Source organism: Hesperophylax consimilis, chromosome 4 (genome assembly GCF_061612785.1).
Source record: "Hesperophylax consimilis isolate HC1 chromosome 4, BYU_Hcon_1.0, whole genome shotgun sequence".
In the NCBI taxonomy this organism is placed as follows: domain Eukaryota; kingdom Metazoa; phylum Arthropoda; class Insecta; order Trichoptera; family Limnephilidae; genus Hesperophylax; species Hesperophylax consimilis.
In genome coordinates, this window is record NC_142839.1 from 26,691,301 (window position 1) to 26,706,960 (window position 15,660).

At 33.7% G+C, this 15,660-nt stretch overlaps 1 protein-coding gene across 1 annotated transcript in view; it reads right to left on the reverse strand.

Moving 5' to 3' along the window:
• The window catches only part of LOC149424476 (whirlin-like), a 309,865-nt gene that overhangs the window by 87,104 nt on the left and 207,101 nt on the right, over window positions 1–15,660 (reverse strand). The window contains exon 4 of the mRNA XM_089631069.1: window positions 3,901–4,031. Within this exon, the coding sequence (XP_089487195.1) occupies window positions 3,901–4,031 (131 nt within the window). The remainder of the gene's footprint in view (window positions 1–3,900; window positions 4,032–15,660) is intronic.

The following is a 15,660-nucleotide window of genomic DNA, read 5'->3' on the forward strand; positions in this document are numbered from 1 at the left end:
TGTAAAAAAATTCGCTTGCTAAATTCGCTAGTTCAATTACTGTATAATTGTCGATTGTCGTGCGCTGTGTGCTGTGTGTGAACACGCTCTTGCATATCGCTATTTCGTACGTAGAATATTTAGGTACTTAGGAAGTAATTTCTTGTTATCATCTGTGACTTTTTTGTCACGATTGGCCGCCCCTAATATCTGGCCGCCCTAGGCCCGGGCCTACATAGGCCTAAGGGCAAATCCGCCTCTGGGTTTGCCATAAACTCACAGGTTTGCCATAAACTCACAGGTTTGCCATAAACTCACAGGTTTGCCATAAACTCACAGACTGTTGTGCGGTATTCACATAAAAAAAATACTTAAAATAACCAAGATGTTACGTTTTTGTAGTCAAGTAAAAAAAAAATGTTTCGTTATATTTATTTTTCAGCTTTTGAAATTGATTAAGAAAAAAGTAAAGTAAAATAGTAAATTATTTTAATATTATATATTAATGGATTTTGATAGAGTTTTCATTACCATAGAAAATTTCTTGCGGAAGGTTTACATATATAAAGCATGAATATTCTATTTATAAAAATTAGATATTGTGTAATCAAAACATCGTAAAAAATATTTTCGGGGCTTACATTGCTAACTCTGGCTAAACCTTATGAGATACATCAAAATAATGTACCACGGACTTGTATATCTTAAAAATGCTTGCATAAAAGATGGTATATATCTATCTCCTAAGGAAAACCCCCAACAATGCCGGGTACATGTCAGCTAGTTATTAATTATGTATAAAGCCAAAACGTGTTCCCAAAATCGGTGTTATATTCTGTTCAGTACCAAAGGATGGCATCGTTAATCCCAAAAGCAAAGATAAATGTGCGGCTTGAACAGATAAATACATCGTGATCAAATTAAATAATTCCCGCCATTATCACCCCAATTATAAACAGCCGCCATTTTGGTGGGAGTAATTGGAAACTGGTAATCTGAAGGTGATAAATTGCCGTGAATAATAAATGAGAAGCACAAACGGTATCGAGATTTTCCGGAAGAGTAGGAAATTTGCTGTAAATATTTTGGGTGTGACAAATAACAGCCGTATCGAGTTGATTACGTACGCATTAATTTATTAGGTTTTTGATAAATTTAGCAAGGATAAAATATTTTCATCTCTGTTATACGGACATAAAATACATTTTTGAATAACAAAAATACATTTTTGTGCGATGCTTTATCGTCATGTTGAAAATCGCATTGAGCACACTCCTCCTAACCTAACCTAATCTCATCTAACAGCGTCCATTTTGTTTTTTTAACTAACCAATCATCCACACGAAGAGTATATCACAATATGTTTGACAATAGGAATAAATAAGAGGTTGTCACTTGTTTTAAACTTAATGTTGTGGAGTAGACGTATTTTAGTCGTAACAAACTTTAGACGTGGAGGTTTCTACTGGTAACAAATCATAACACACCGAAAGTTTTGTCTTGTAGATTCTCAAGTCACAGCACACCGAATGTTTTGTCTTGTAGATTCTCAAGTCACAAACACACCGAATGTTATGACTTGTAGATTCTCAAGTCACAACACACCGAATGTTTTGTCTTGTAGATTCTCAACTCACAAACACACCGAATGTTATGTCTTGTAGATTCTCAAGTCACAACACACCGAATGTTTTGTCTCGTAGATTCTCAAGTCACAACACACCGAATGTTTTGTCTCGTAGATTCTCAAGTCACAATACACCGAATGTTTTGTCTCGTAGATTCTCAAGTCACAACACACCGAATGTTTTGGAGCAGAAGACTACTTTTCGTAATAAAATTTAAATTGTTTTGAATTTTATTTTTCGGTAACTAATTTTACTCCACAGCAATTGCAGAGCGACTTGGTACAATATGATGACGTAAGTATAGTTTTTTTTTTTTTACATCGACCGGTCAGTGGCTGAGTGAGCATCGCGTTTGGGTCCCACCCAGACGTAATGTGTTCAATTCCTCGGCTGGCTAAGTCCTCCAACACAATACAAGCAACATTTTCCGCTTACTGTTTTGGTAGTAGGAGATTTTCATATATTGTCAGGTTATACGTAATTATAACATGTTTGTCTTTCATTTAAAATAAAATATAACATAAAATTTGGGGGGGGGGGCGGTTTTGGGTACCACCGCCCCGGAAACCATTTATTGGATAACAACTCTGCCATAGGTCCCCCAAGCGGTTCGATACGTTTGGTTATTTAGCAGGGATTACCGGGTTCATCAGTTGAGGTGTGTTCAAGATGCGCCTGCCCACCAGCTCCGTGGAGTGCCAGAACGGCAGAGGACGGTTTGGGAAGACCCTTTGACCTCTAGAACTGATCTCTCGACTCATCGCTATGTGCCGCAGCGGGACGGATACATTCATAAGGCCGTCACTCCTGGACACATACCCACCCCTCATACCCTTTTCCATTCCAGAACTTCCTTTCCTTAAAAATTCCTTCTAAATTATTTTCCGCGTGTTTATATGTGTGTGTCTGTGCGGAGTGTCTTTTTAAGAAAAGAAATGAGATGAAGTTCTGGGAAGGAAAAAGGTATGAGAGGTGGGTAGAGAAATCCGGGAGTCAGTGTATCCAGGAATGACGTATGAATCCATACCATCTATACCATTGCGATGCAAGAAGTTGGGGTCGAGAGTCCGGCTAGAGAAGTCAAAGGGTCTCCCTCATCCAGCCTAAGCCACTAAGATATGGAGAAACCTCACCCCATGAACCCGGGCACCCTTGACAGGTCACCAAACGTAGCAAACCACTTGGGGTGACCCACAGCAGAGGTGTTGGTAATCCTATGAATGATTCCCGGAGTGGCGAGCAGTATCCAAACCCGCCTCCCAAATTGATATTAAGTTTCAATAATAATCCATCCTTATCGCTGAGGAAGAAGCGATATTGGAGGGCAAGGTTTTCAGGTATTTTTCCACTGAACGAGTTAAGGGTGTGTTCAGCATTAAATAATGCGTTTTCTAAATATAACAACTAAATTTATTAGATTTTATTAGGGATGTCTTATTAAAGCTTACAAACCTCACTTTAATATTCAATCATTGACGAAGATAATATGAAACCGATAGACAGATAAAATCTAAAAAAGGTAACGGTTGCAGCTTTGACTCGAAACCGTGTCATTTTGTCTTACCGGGACTGGAACTACAGGCGACAATAACTTTGTTGGTAGAGTGCCAACCATGAAAAACTAGAGGACCTGGGTTGAAATCCTAGTTGCAATAGTAACCTTTTCTTTCATTTTCTGTGTCTGTCTGTTTCATATTTTCATTGGTAGTTGTTGCTTCAATGATTTTCTTGTTGGATTAAAACTTTTTTTTCAACTCTTCCGAATTGACACTACGTTAATTTGAACTATATTTCTTGTGTTTGTCTCCTCTACTAAACATATTTTCATAAACTTCAATATATCTTTCAACTGCCTATTCATTTGCCACAAACATGTAATGGTTTTCAACTTGAAATGACATTAAAATGAAATGGCATTAACATGAAATAATTTATCCTACGCTAAATGATGTTAAATTAGATAATAGAAACAAATGGAAGCATGGCATGGAAGGATGGAAGCGTGTTGACTGTTGCCGAGCCACCATCGAATTGTTTCGACCAGAAATTATGCCATTCGTATCGTCGGTCACCCGTCGATGGTCCTAGTTCGCAGCGCGTGACACTATAGCTCTTCATTCATTCGCCTACTTATTACCGTAAGCGACAGACGTACGTGAACGATGTATGCTTGACACTATATCCTCCTTTATTTTTATTTCGCCTCTCCTTTGTTTCTTTTATCTAAAAGCTCGATGATGAAATATGTGTGAGTAAAATAAGATAAAATTAGTGAAAAAAAGTGTTGACTTACCTTGAGGGCCTCATCGTGCGAGATGCCGGTGAAGGGGGTCCCGTTGACTTGTAGGATGGAGTCCCCGGGCCGCAGCCCGGCGCGCTCCGCAACGGAGCCCTCCTCTATCCGCGAGATGTAAACACCGACCCCTAAACCGGAACAAAAGATACCACATTATGTTTTTATACCACTTGTTTAGTTTATGATACTTTTATGTACTTTCTTATACTTCTGTACACTTTCTTACACTTCCATTCACTTTCTTATACTTTCTTATACGTTTTTATACCGTCTTATTTTTTCTTAATTTCTCATACCTTCTTATTCTTTCTCATACTTTCTTATAAGTTTTTAAGCTGTTTATAGTTTCTTAAAATTTCTTATACTTTCTTGTACTCTTTTATTTACTTATACTTAATTATACAATATTATGCTTGCTCATACTATACCTTATACTTGTTTAACCAAAACAAAAACCAAGCATTATCTTTTAATATTAATAATAACATATGAAGGCATATATTTTTTTAAATATTTACTGGATATAACGGATTTTTTTCTATTTCATTGTAGAAAATGGGTGTCAGGACGAAATTACACTGGTTTGAATTTTATACATCAATAATATTAACACTGCTAGAATTACCTGCATAGATAAATAGAGCATCTATCACTCAGGTACATGGTGTAAACCCACAATAGTTTTTATTAAATTAAATAATATTATGATTCTGAACGAAGCGGAGATTGTTAAGGAGAAAGAAAGCGGGAAGGCTTTAAAGGACGCTTCACATCTATCAATAAATAACAAAGCAACCTCTGAATTAAGAATTGTAGTAATCACTGGAAAGATAGAGTAAGTGTAGGTACGTGGTTGAAATGTAAACAATTTCAAGTAATTAAACTCATTATCCCATAAAAGTCTATATGCATATCTTTTCATATATCTGCATGCAGAGCCAAGGAGCTTAATTCTTTTGAGCGGGGAATCACACTCCTGCGTGTCCCGTACCATTCGAACAGACCTCTCAAAGTATGTTTTCGTTGTTGATGGTGATGTAATTCCTCACTCATTTTACATTTCAAATACATATAAATATATTATGAAAAGTAAATCTTGTCATTGTGGTATTTTATAACAAAATATGACATCGTATATATACATTATGTAAAATACCACAAAATAATTGACGAGAAAAGAAAAAAAAACACAAAGCGACGAATACAGATTCCAGGAAAACCGTCTAAAAAATGTTGTATAATTCTGGGTAAATTCTGTACTGTCTACTATTTGAAATATTCTATGATAAAAATCTATGTGAAATATACTATACCATTAAAGTTTTTACTAAACTAGTAGGTACGGTTTATCACGTTTCATTAGTATAAATGAGTAGCAATATTATGCTATGTTAGCAAAAATCTATCAACATCTATCAGGAAAACATGCCATGTAAGTTTATTCCAAGCTAGTACGATATAAAATATTACGTTGTTACAATATTTTTTTAACTATGCCACTTTATAAAATCTATGCAGGATATACGAGGGTACAATACTATACAAGTTTATCCCAAACTAGTACGATTTTACTAAATAATAAGATTTTTAGCTATCTCATGATATAAAATCTATGTAAGATATATTAGGGTACCAAACTATATCAGTGTTACTTATAAAGATTACGCTGGTATAGCTATTCGGCGAGGACGGCCGTATACTGCTCAGGTTAAAATATTTACTCATAATAATATTCATCCAAGATTTGTTTAGCCTGGCACCACTTTGTTCCAATCCTCAAAAATACGGTCATTTTTGCATTTTGCGTTTAGTTGCTAACTTAACGTTTCTTTAGATGACATTTGCGATATCATTGACACGGTTTGCTTTGAATTGCTTCGAAATTTGGCCAATTCGATTATGCGTTCCGTATTTGCTTTGGTAAATCGATATTTAGATTTAAAATATTCCTCTGATAGTGTTGTCAATAAGTATTACTACTTATTACATTTTCATTGCACGAACCATTGATATTTGCCCAATCAAAAAGATTTTTAACAAAGTCCGCAATCTCCGTCCTAATACCTTAGTAATACGTCCCTAATCCTGGGGTCAGATGGTTTAAAAATCTGTCAGCCACTAATACTGCGATATTACGGCCGGTATATGTATATGTAAAGTTTTCTACTAACCTGTTCTTATCTCTCGTATTATGTATTATGAGTAACACCGTATAAGTTTATACTAAACTAGTATGTTTAATTACGTCTTATAACCATCTATTTTAACTATACTCGAAAAAAATCTATCTAAGATATACGAGGGTATCATAATCTACAAGTTTATACCATTCCATACCTTACCATAACATGTAAGTGTATCAAAAACTAGTACGGCTTATTACTTCAGAATCCTGTCAGGACGGTGGAAGGAAAGCATTGAATTATGCACGAGATTCCCTGGCATTGTTTAGAAGATACACGAGTAACTTTATTTACAAGATGCTCCTTATACTTGTATCTAGCTCAAGAATTGTAAAGAATACATTATCTTCTGTTTTGAGTCATCAAATATTCATTATCTCTACCTTTGTGCCGAAAGGCAGGGAGTCTCGATACTGTTTCCCTCAGAGACTGCGATGATCAGAAAATATTCTTTCGTTCTTTTAAATACATATAAATATCTATATCATGTTACTTTATATCTTTGACGAGAATTATTTAAAAAGACATTCTTTCCTCGTCACTTCAATGCATATAGTGTACCAGTAATCAAAGCAAGAAGTAGTAAAATTAACCGTTCTATATTGAATATTGAGCGCGCGTTTTGTGTATAAATCTGTGCATCGTTGCCAAGCGATCAATGACATTAGTTATTCGAAGCACTTTCTTGTTAAATAACTGTAAAACATACACCGTAGGCTGTTGTGTTCTGACAAATGCATTTCGTCAAATGAGATTGGGGAATCACGCGTATTGCACTTTGCAAAACTTATTTATGTTTCCAATCCAACAAGACTGAATGGTTGGTGCAATCCATAGACATATGAATATTAGTAGACCTGCCCTAAGTGATTAAAAGCGTATTATCCCCACTCCCCATACCGGTTCCATTGGAGCCGGCTGTGCTCGCGTATGGCCTCAAGTGAAATTTGAAAACGTGACGTCATCATTATTGTGCGAACTATGGTCGAGGCATCATCGGTTCATTTTACGAAATAACACGGCAAAATGTTGACTTGTACTATGAAAACTTGTAAAAATAGATTTGAAAAAGAGAATAAACCCAATTGTCGTATTACATTCCATATATAAGCATTATTTTACTTTATTTTAAGCATATTCACATCGTATAATATAGATCAGTTTTAGAAACATATACTTTCACATCGAGAAACGTCTGGACGCGAAACACAAAGCTGGTTGGTTGCTGGGAAGTAAATTATGAACATTTATAAAAGTGTCTTAACTAAATACTTAAACGAAATATTTGACTCTGAAAATAGAACCGAATTTTTTCGCCAAATTTGGACTTCGCAAATTTGTTCATAACGTGGCGAGTAATTTGCGCTCCCATGTAAAAATGTCTATTCATTCAAAAGCAGATTTTACTTTTAAGAAGTAAATGGTGATATTATAATGCGAGATGCCTATTTACTGTCAGATTGATTTATTGACGAATCACAGTCAGCCTTACTCCCTTCGTTCTTCAACAGTTGATTTTACCCCTCGCCATTATCTTCTCGTCTATTAATTCCTATGTCTGTGGTGCAATCTTAGTCAGCCATATTACATAAGATATATTATACAATTAAATAAATAATTGTAGGTATATGCTCTATATATAGTCAACAGTTAAGTAATGTAACCTTTATTGTTATTATTATTATTTAATTAGCAGACAGCATTCTGCTTATGCGCTCATATCTGATTTCACAACAAGTTTGCATAACTTCAACGAAAAGTATGCTTACCTTAAGCCCCCGTACACCCAATTTCTACCGATTTATAACAAGTTTCTCGTTAACTCTTTAAGTTTTTAAGTTCCAAAAAAATACATGCTATTTTCGAACCATACATTCGTTATGTCGAAATGTTAATTATTCGAAATTACTTCGATAGAAAAAAATGGCAAAGTTAGCTCTGAAAATTATTTAAAACACGTTTTGTTCTGTTATTTAATATGTTATAGAGATGAAAAAATTCACAATGTATCTTTAAATGTAACTAAAGCATTTGTCAAGAAATTGTTGCTCTATTTCAAATGAGTCGTGTTTAATTGAATAATTTCACCATTTTCGTTAAATTTTTTTTTAATTTATTCTTAAATATATTTGTATTATAAAGGTATAGTATATTGTCCTCTACGCTAAGAGTTCACCTGTGTTGTGGAGGACTTTTTCAATTGTAAAGTTATATAATACTTAAATAATACAGTGGAGTTAGTAACACAGAGAAACAATAAAAATTAAAATATAAAATCGATTTTTCCATAGTAACAAAAAAATGTGAAATATAAAAAATTAAATATTAAAAGGATTGTAGCCAGTTCCATATGTGTTTTTTGTATTCTGTAAGATTAGATGCTTTATATTGTGTTGGAAGTGAATTGTATAGTTTTATATCCTGGAATCTGCAGTGTTTTTGTCCAAAGGATGTGTTGGTTTTAGGTATTAGTAGTTGGTGTGTATGTCTTGTTCTAGTATTGCGAGAAGTTTGTGATGTTTTATATGTGTTTAGGTTCTTGTAAAGGAAAGTAGGTAAGTATTTGTTTTGAATATAATTTTTGAATCTTCAACACTGGGAATTTTTTGAATATGGTTGAAGTGGGTGTTAGTATTGGTACTTTAAGTAGTAAATTATCATCGTTTTCTTTAATATTAGCGCGCTCTCTCTAACATTCGTATTTAATCCCTTTCAAACCATCTTTAAACGCTTACTACGGGGCCTTAAGTTATGTTTTTCACTAAACAATAATACATCAAACACAAAACTACCGAAAAAGCACACCTCTTGGAATGACATTGGTTCCTTTACTTTACATTCATAGAACACCCTGCCATAGACAATTTGAAATATGTTCCCTAATTTGAATTTACCCCAGCTACTATTTACATTAGCATAACTTCACAAAACTGTGCAAACAAATTTTGTAAAGTCGTGCATGCCCTCCCATGCCGCGGACTAATTTAAAAAACTTTCCCCTCAACCTCAATCCAAAGCTTTCAGCTTCTCGCCTCTACTGAAGCCACTAACTTCGATGTTCCTTTCATTCCTAATTTGTGTCTCTGTTTCTCTTTATAAATACACAAAGTTTGTGAAAATTCTTAATTTTTAAGCCACTTTCGGATAAATTCGAAGCTATAAACCCACGAGAAAAAATATTGTGATTCTTAGGACAGATTGTTTGAAGGGCGGAAAAGCTTTCACGCGTAATGATAACTACACAGCAGATTTTATTTAAAAATAAACTGTTTTTTTGTAAATTAAATATTAAAAACAAGTATAAAAGAAAAACTTAAAAAAATAAAATTCAATTCTACGAAATTAACTTGATAACAATAAATGTTTCACAGAATTTGAACAATTCATAGTAAAATATATTCTCAGTATGGCCCTGGTGTAAGACCACCATTCAAAATCGAAACTTGCTTGACATGACTTTGGCCGTGTTTGATGACCAGGTATTTCCCCACCTTCCTTTTCCTTATCCACTACCTTCAGCCTCACAACACTCCCCAATTGAGAATGCCTAGTATTAATGCCACCAGACGGTTGGGAGCAGTTGGGACTCTTGTGCAATTTCACATAAATTTTTATTTTTTTAAATGACACCACACAATTGGAACAATTCATCAAAAGTCGTTTTTATGTTCTGTTATTATCCAAGTACTATGAAACAAAATGCCCAGGATGAAATAATAACAGAACTTTCCCATAACTTGAATTTGAAGTTTGAAATTTAAAGTATAGGTGTTTTCGGGGTGTTTTTTTTTTCTAAAAAAAAAAGCTGTTTTTACGATGTGTATTTTTATGGTATTGTGTATTACGTGTACGTATATCTTTTATCATTTAAAGATTTTAAGGATTTTTTTGTAATTTTGACTTTTTGTTATTTAATCCATCGTTAAATTTGAAATGGTTTTTGTTTACCTCACTCTTTTATATTTGAATTGATGGTTGAATGCTTTTATTGTCTGGAATTTGTGGTGTCTTTGTCCAAAGCTTGTGTTTACCGTCGGAGTTTTATGTTTTTTTTGTGGGATATCAATAATAGTTTGTTTTTGTTAAAATTTCTGTTTGGTGAAATGATTCTTTTTATGAATAATTATCGTAAATCTAGTACGTCAGACGTATTGAATATTTGGTCTGTGTCAGTCAATCTATGTTTTACATTTAAGGTAGTTTTCTGTGCAATCTTTGTAGTCAAATAGAACCATTTAAGAATGTGAAAACATTCATTCTGTTGGCATTATGGGTTATGGGTTCACATGTCCAAACCACCTTAAATTCTTTTATTAAGAACTCTACGCTGAACGACTTTCTAACTTGGTCCAATGTATATTAAAATAACGTATTTTGACATCCCTTCTCAAAGCATCTAGCACGCACTCTCCCGTTAATCATATAAATTTGATGGATGATCACGGCACCAAATTTTAATGGAAATTCCAGAGAGAAGACTACCAGTTAGTTGCTCCAGATAAAGTTGGAGAAACAAAAGCATAGGCTCTAAGAGTAGAGACTGGTTCCGTCACCATCGAAACTACTCAATTAAATCATTTAAAAACATTATTTTAATTATTTTTTTTTTTAAAAGAAAGACACACATTCCCGGGTGACGAATAACCTGACAATATTTTAAAATCTCCTACTACCACCACAGTAAGCTGAAAATGTTGCTTGTGTTGTGATGGAGGACTTAGCCAGCCGAGGAATTGAACACACTACGCCTGAGTGGGACCCAAGCGCGATGTCAACTCGGCCACTGACCGGGATTATAGATTATATTAACAAATCTCAAAGAACTAAGAAACAGAACAAATGGGAATAGACCCAGATCATTTGTATAACTTTATATTAACACATCTCAATGAACTATGAAACAGAACAACTGGGAATCGACCCAGATCATTTGTATAACTTCATATTAACACATCTCAATGAAGAAACAGAACAATTGGGAATCGATCCAGATCATTTGTATAACCATATATAAACACAAATCCAATGAAGAAACAGAACAACTGTGAATAGACCCAGATAATTTGTGTAACTTTATATTAACACATCTCAATGAAGAAAGAGGTCAACTGGGGATCGACCCAGATCATTTGTATAACTTTATATTAACACATCTCAATGAAGAAACAGGACAACTGGGGATCGACCCAGATCATTTGTATAACTTTATATTAACACATCCCAATGAAGAAACAGGACAACTGGGGATCGACCCAGATCATTTGTATAACTTTATATTAACACATCTCAATGAAGAAACAGGACAACTGTGGATCGACCCAGATCATTTGTATAACTTTATATTAACACATCTCAATGAAGAAACAGGACAACTGGGGATCGACCCAGATAATTTGTATAACTTTATATTAACACATCTCAATGAAGAAACAGGACAACTGTGGATCGACCCAGATCATTTGTATAACCGGGACAATATTATACCTATTGAGACATAATTATTTTCCGTAATTTTTATCGATATCACATTTCAAACTAAGAATTACCAATAAAATCCCATATTTTTGGCTGCTATCATTTGCACGATTGAAAAGTTTTACGCGAGTATATTTGCACTTAGATAGTGTCTGGGATATACTTATCCGATTGGATTCCAATCAAAAATATTAAAATTAAAAAGTATTCAGACCTATCACGAAAAATAAAGTACGTAGAAATATTATTATTTCTCTCCAGAAATACCATATTTATTATATTCTCTTAAGACTTAAGATTTGGAAAACTAAAAGAAATAAAAACTGAGAAAAGAAAAAATAATATTACACAATCTCTAGCCATCGATCAAAAAAAGATCAGCAAGTGATGACGTAATAAAGCAATCATTACGACTTGTATTTTAATTCGACTCTAGTTTTTACAACCTGGTTCGAAAGTTTAAAACCTTCTCTAAGTTATCGAAGTCAAAAAGAATATTTTCTATACATAGCCATCTAAACTATCCCTTCGTTCCGAGAATTACAACCGTTCGCGACAATGTCAGTTTTGAATTACAAATTTTCCGACGTCAAATTCAGTCTCCGCTACTTCTCAAAGAATTCTGTTTGCGGCACTTCAAGCTCGCAAAGTTAATCATTTATGTCACAAACAACCCCCAATCAGATGGGGCTCTATTTATAGCAAACCAATTCAGCAGTTTCAGCTTCTCTTGCCAAAACTTTCTCTATTTCCATTGCATTCGCAGAAACCGTTAAGAATTTTCGCTGTGTTTGTTTTCAGCACTGGCGTCTCTTAACTTTTCCGATTTTCTCCATTTTCTAAAGCGAAAATTTTTCTTTTAAATTCTAAAGTTTTGTTTTATAAGCTCTTGTGCTTTTTCAAATGAATACCCAAGAGACATAAATAATGACAGCAAAAAAGATGTTAAAACTAAGGTTAACAATAAAAATATTATGTTTATTTATAATTTATCACAATAGTCTTATTTTAAATTTTATTCAAATAGCGCACTTGTTTATTTTCTTGTACGATAAAATTATTTTAAAACAAGTATTATTTAAGCTTTTTGCTCCTGAGATGACCTTTTGTTCATTTATTTATTAATAAATTCCATAAAACTCTTATTTTGCTCAAGTCTTTTTTTTCTATTATTAACAGATTTAAAACTTCCCAAATTTGACAACTGCTTTTTACTTTTTGACGACTAACGTTTATTATCGCAGAATTTACACAAATTATGCTCTTTTGCTCCATGAGGACGATTTCAAAATCGCCAAATTTGCATGAGCTCATCTTTATAACAATATAAAACGCATAATATGTCATTCTGCTAAATAAAAACGAATAAAACTGTTAAAAATTATACTTATTTAATAAAAAAATACCTCTACTTTTGTATGACTTTTAAAACCGTATATTAAAAGTGTTATAACTTCACAGGAGTAAATATTAAAATATTTCATCTTATTCCACCAGAGCGATTTTTGTCATATTATGGTAAATTTGCAAAAACGTTTTGAGCGATCGTTTGCCATAATGTGCCAAATTTATAAAACCTAAAAATATGAGATAAACGGTGAAATCTAAGTGGATTCATTGGCCTTAAACCACACTAAGCAGTTTCATATATTTCCATATTCATATTTCGAAGAATGAAAACAACCTCTCTTTAACTAAAGAGAAAAGAAGTTAAATTATAACATATCCTCCTTTTAACTATAGAGGATAGAAGTTAAATTTGACGAATTGGCCATATTGTATCTGTTTAAATTACAATTAAAATAAGTACGTAAACATATATAAATATATCGATATACCAATCACTCGAGTGAAAATAGAGTGAGTTATGTGAAAATATCAGATTGTTGAGTGTAATAATTTTATACACTTTAATTATTCATGTTTTTTTTGTTGACCATTCAACCTTTTACCTTTACTGAAATTTACATAATCGCATGTGTTTTATCTTCAACTAGCAAACGTTTACCCGGCGTTTCTCGACTTTCAATAAATATAATATCCATGTATTATATATTCAAACCTTCCAGAAGAAATTCTCTAAATGATAAAGAAAACCCCAAACTCAGTTTCATAGTTTAGAAGAACTAAGCGCACAAACAGATAGACGCGGATAGAGACTTTATTTTATACTATTTAGAGATACCAATATATTGTCACGATTACGAATATGCGATGTTCGATGTTCCCGAACGTTCCAGACTATTCCCGATCATTCCACGACATTCCAGAATATTCCGGGATGTTCTGGAATGTTGTGAAATGCTCTCAAATATTCTCAAATTATCTGGACTGTTCTAGAAATTTCTAGAAGGCGAAATTTCCAGTCCTTATATGTTCAAAATCACGCACTTCAGGTAAAAACTGGAACCTTCTTCATGGATGGGTGATAGAGGGCCACCACACCATATAACTTCCTTGATGATACTTCATATTCTATCCTTCTTTGTGGTGACTTCTTTCTATGGTCAACAAATGAGATTCGTACTGATGCCGTGGGTGCGATTATGATACCCAGGAACACAGAATAGACTAATAGACAGAATAACAAAATAGATTTCGTTTTTGAGTTTTAGCGGCACACACATTCTATATTGTAATATTATCTTCAATTTCTTTTTATTTTTCTATTTGGTTTCTTCCATGCATTTCGTGACACTGAGAAGACTTGTTAAAAACAAACATATTTTATTATGAGCTAATACAATATTTGTATTAGCTCATAAGAACAGGTGCTTTAAGGAAGAAGCACCGGGAATAATTAAAAACATTTCTAAACATTAGTGTTCCTGGGTATCATAATCGCACCCACGGCATCAGTACGAATCTCATTTGTTGACCATAGAAAGAAGTCACCACAAAGAAGGATGATTTATACCCTGACTACTGACCTTTAGAAACCAGGAAACGACTCGTACAGCGTGTATTGCAGATAATATTAGCGATTTTGAAACGAAAATTTGAAACAGAAAAAATATGGTCGCATCTCAGACTAAAAATTGCGCTAATAGGATCCTATTTCCTTCGGCCATATTTAACTGTATCATACTTCGAATATGATCTACCAATATTATCTTCATTTTATTCACCGCAAGATTTTATTGGCTGCTTTCAATTTATAATTTTTTTTCACTATTTCACTGCTTGCAGCCTCTGTTTATGCGCAGATTTTTATATTAGATATCGGGGGCTGAATTGAAATCTTCTGCCGCGGAAGATTTGATGTCTGTGTTCGGCTTGTAATGGGTGGTTCGAGCGGCAGGACCGGCCATTAGGGACAAATAAAGTATGATTGCTTATTCACTAGAGAAGGGTCGGAGAAACAGACTGTAGCACGTTCCGGGTATTTTTTTGTTTTTCTTGCTTTATTTGTGCATGATATAATTCTTATTGATGTTACTAGAATATAAAGGATTGTTTTATTTTTATTTATTTATTTAACGCCCAGAGGCCTTTTACATGGTTGGTAGTATAATTTTAATTTGACAGATACTTTGAAACATAAAAAATAAGAAAGAAATTACATTTGGTAAAAGCTATGCAACAAGTCATACAAACACAAGAAACAAAAACAGAAAATTACAGCTATTTGTAGGTTTACATGATGTGTTTAGGAGTATTGTTGAAATAAATGTTTTAAATGATCCACAAAACTTGCCAAGTTGGTATTGAATATGTCAACATCACCCAAGTAACGATTTCCCATGGTGTGAAGTCGTTGTATCGGAGAGTGGGCAGTGTAGTTACGCTTATGTGTGCTGCTGTAGAATATTGTATTTTGTCGTGTTGTTACTGTGGGTGTATGTATGTTTATAAGTTGCAGGAGTTCACAACAGTCGAATTTAGAGTTAAGTATTTTGAATAAGAACGTTAAATCGTTTATTTAATATATGTTATTTAAAATACCTACTGTAGATTCTGACCGGTTAGTAGCCGAGTAGACAAATGCATCGGGTTCCCATTCAGGTATCGTCCATCGTCCATTAAATATCTGTTTTTATCGATGGGTAGTAAATATAAAATTTAGGGAGGTAATTATGTCATAGAGGTAAGACAAAGT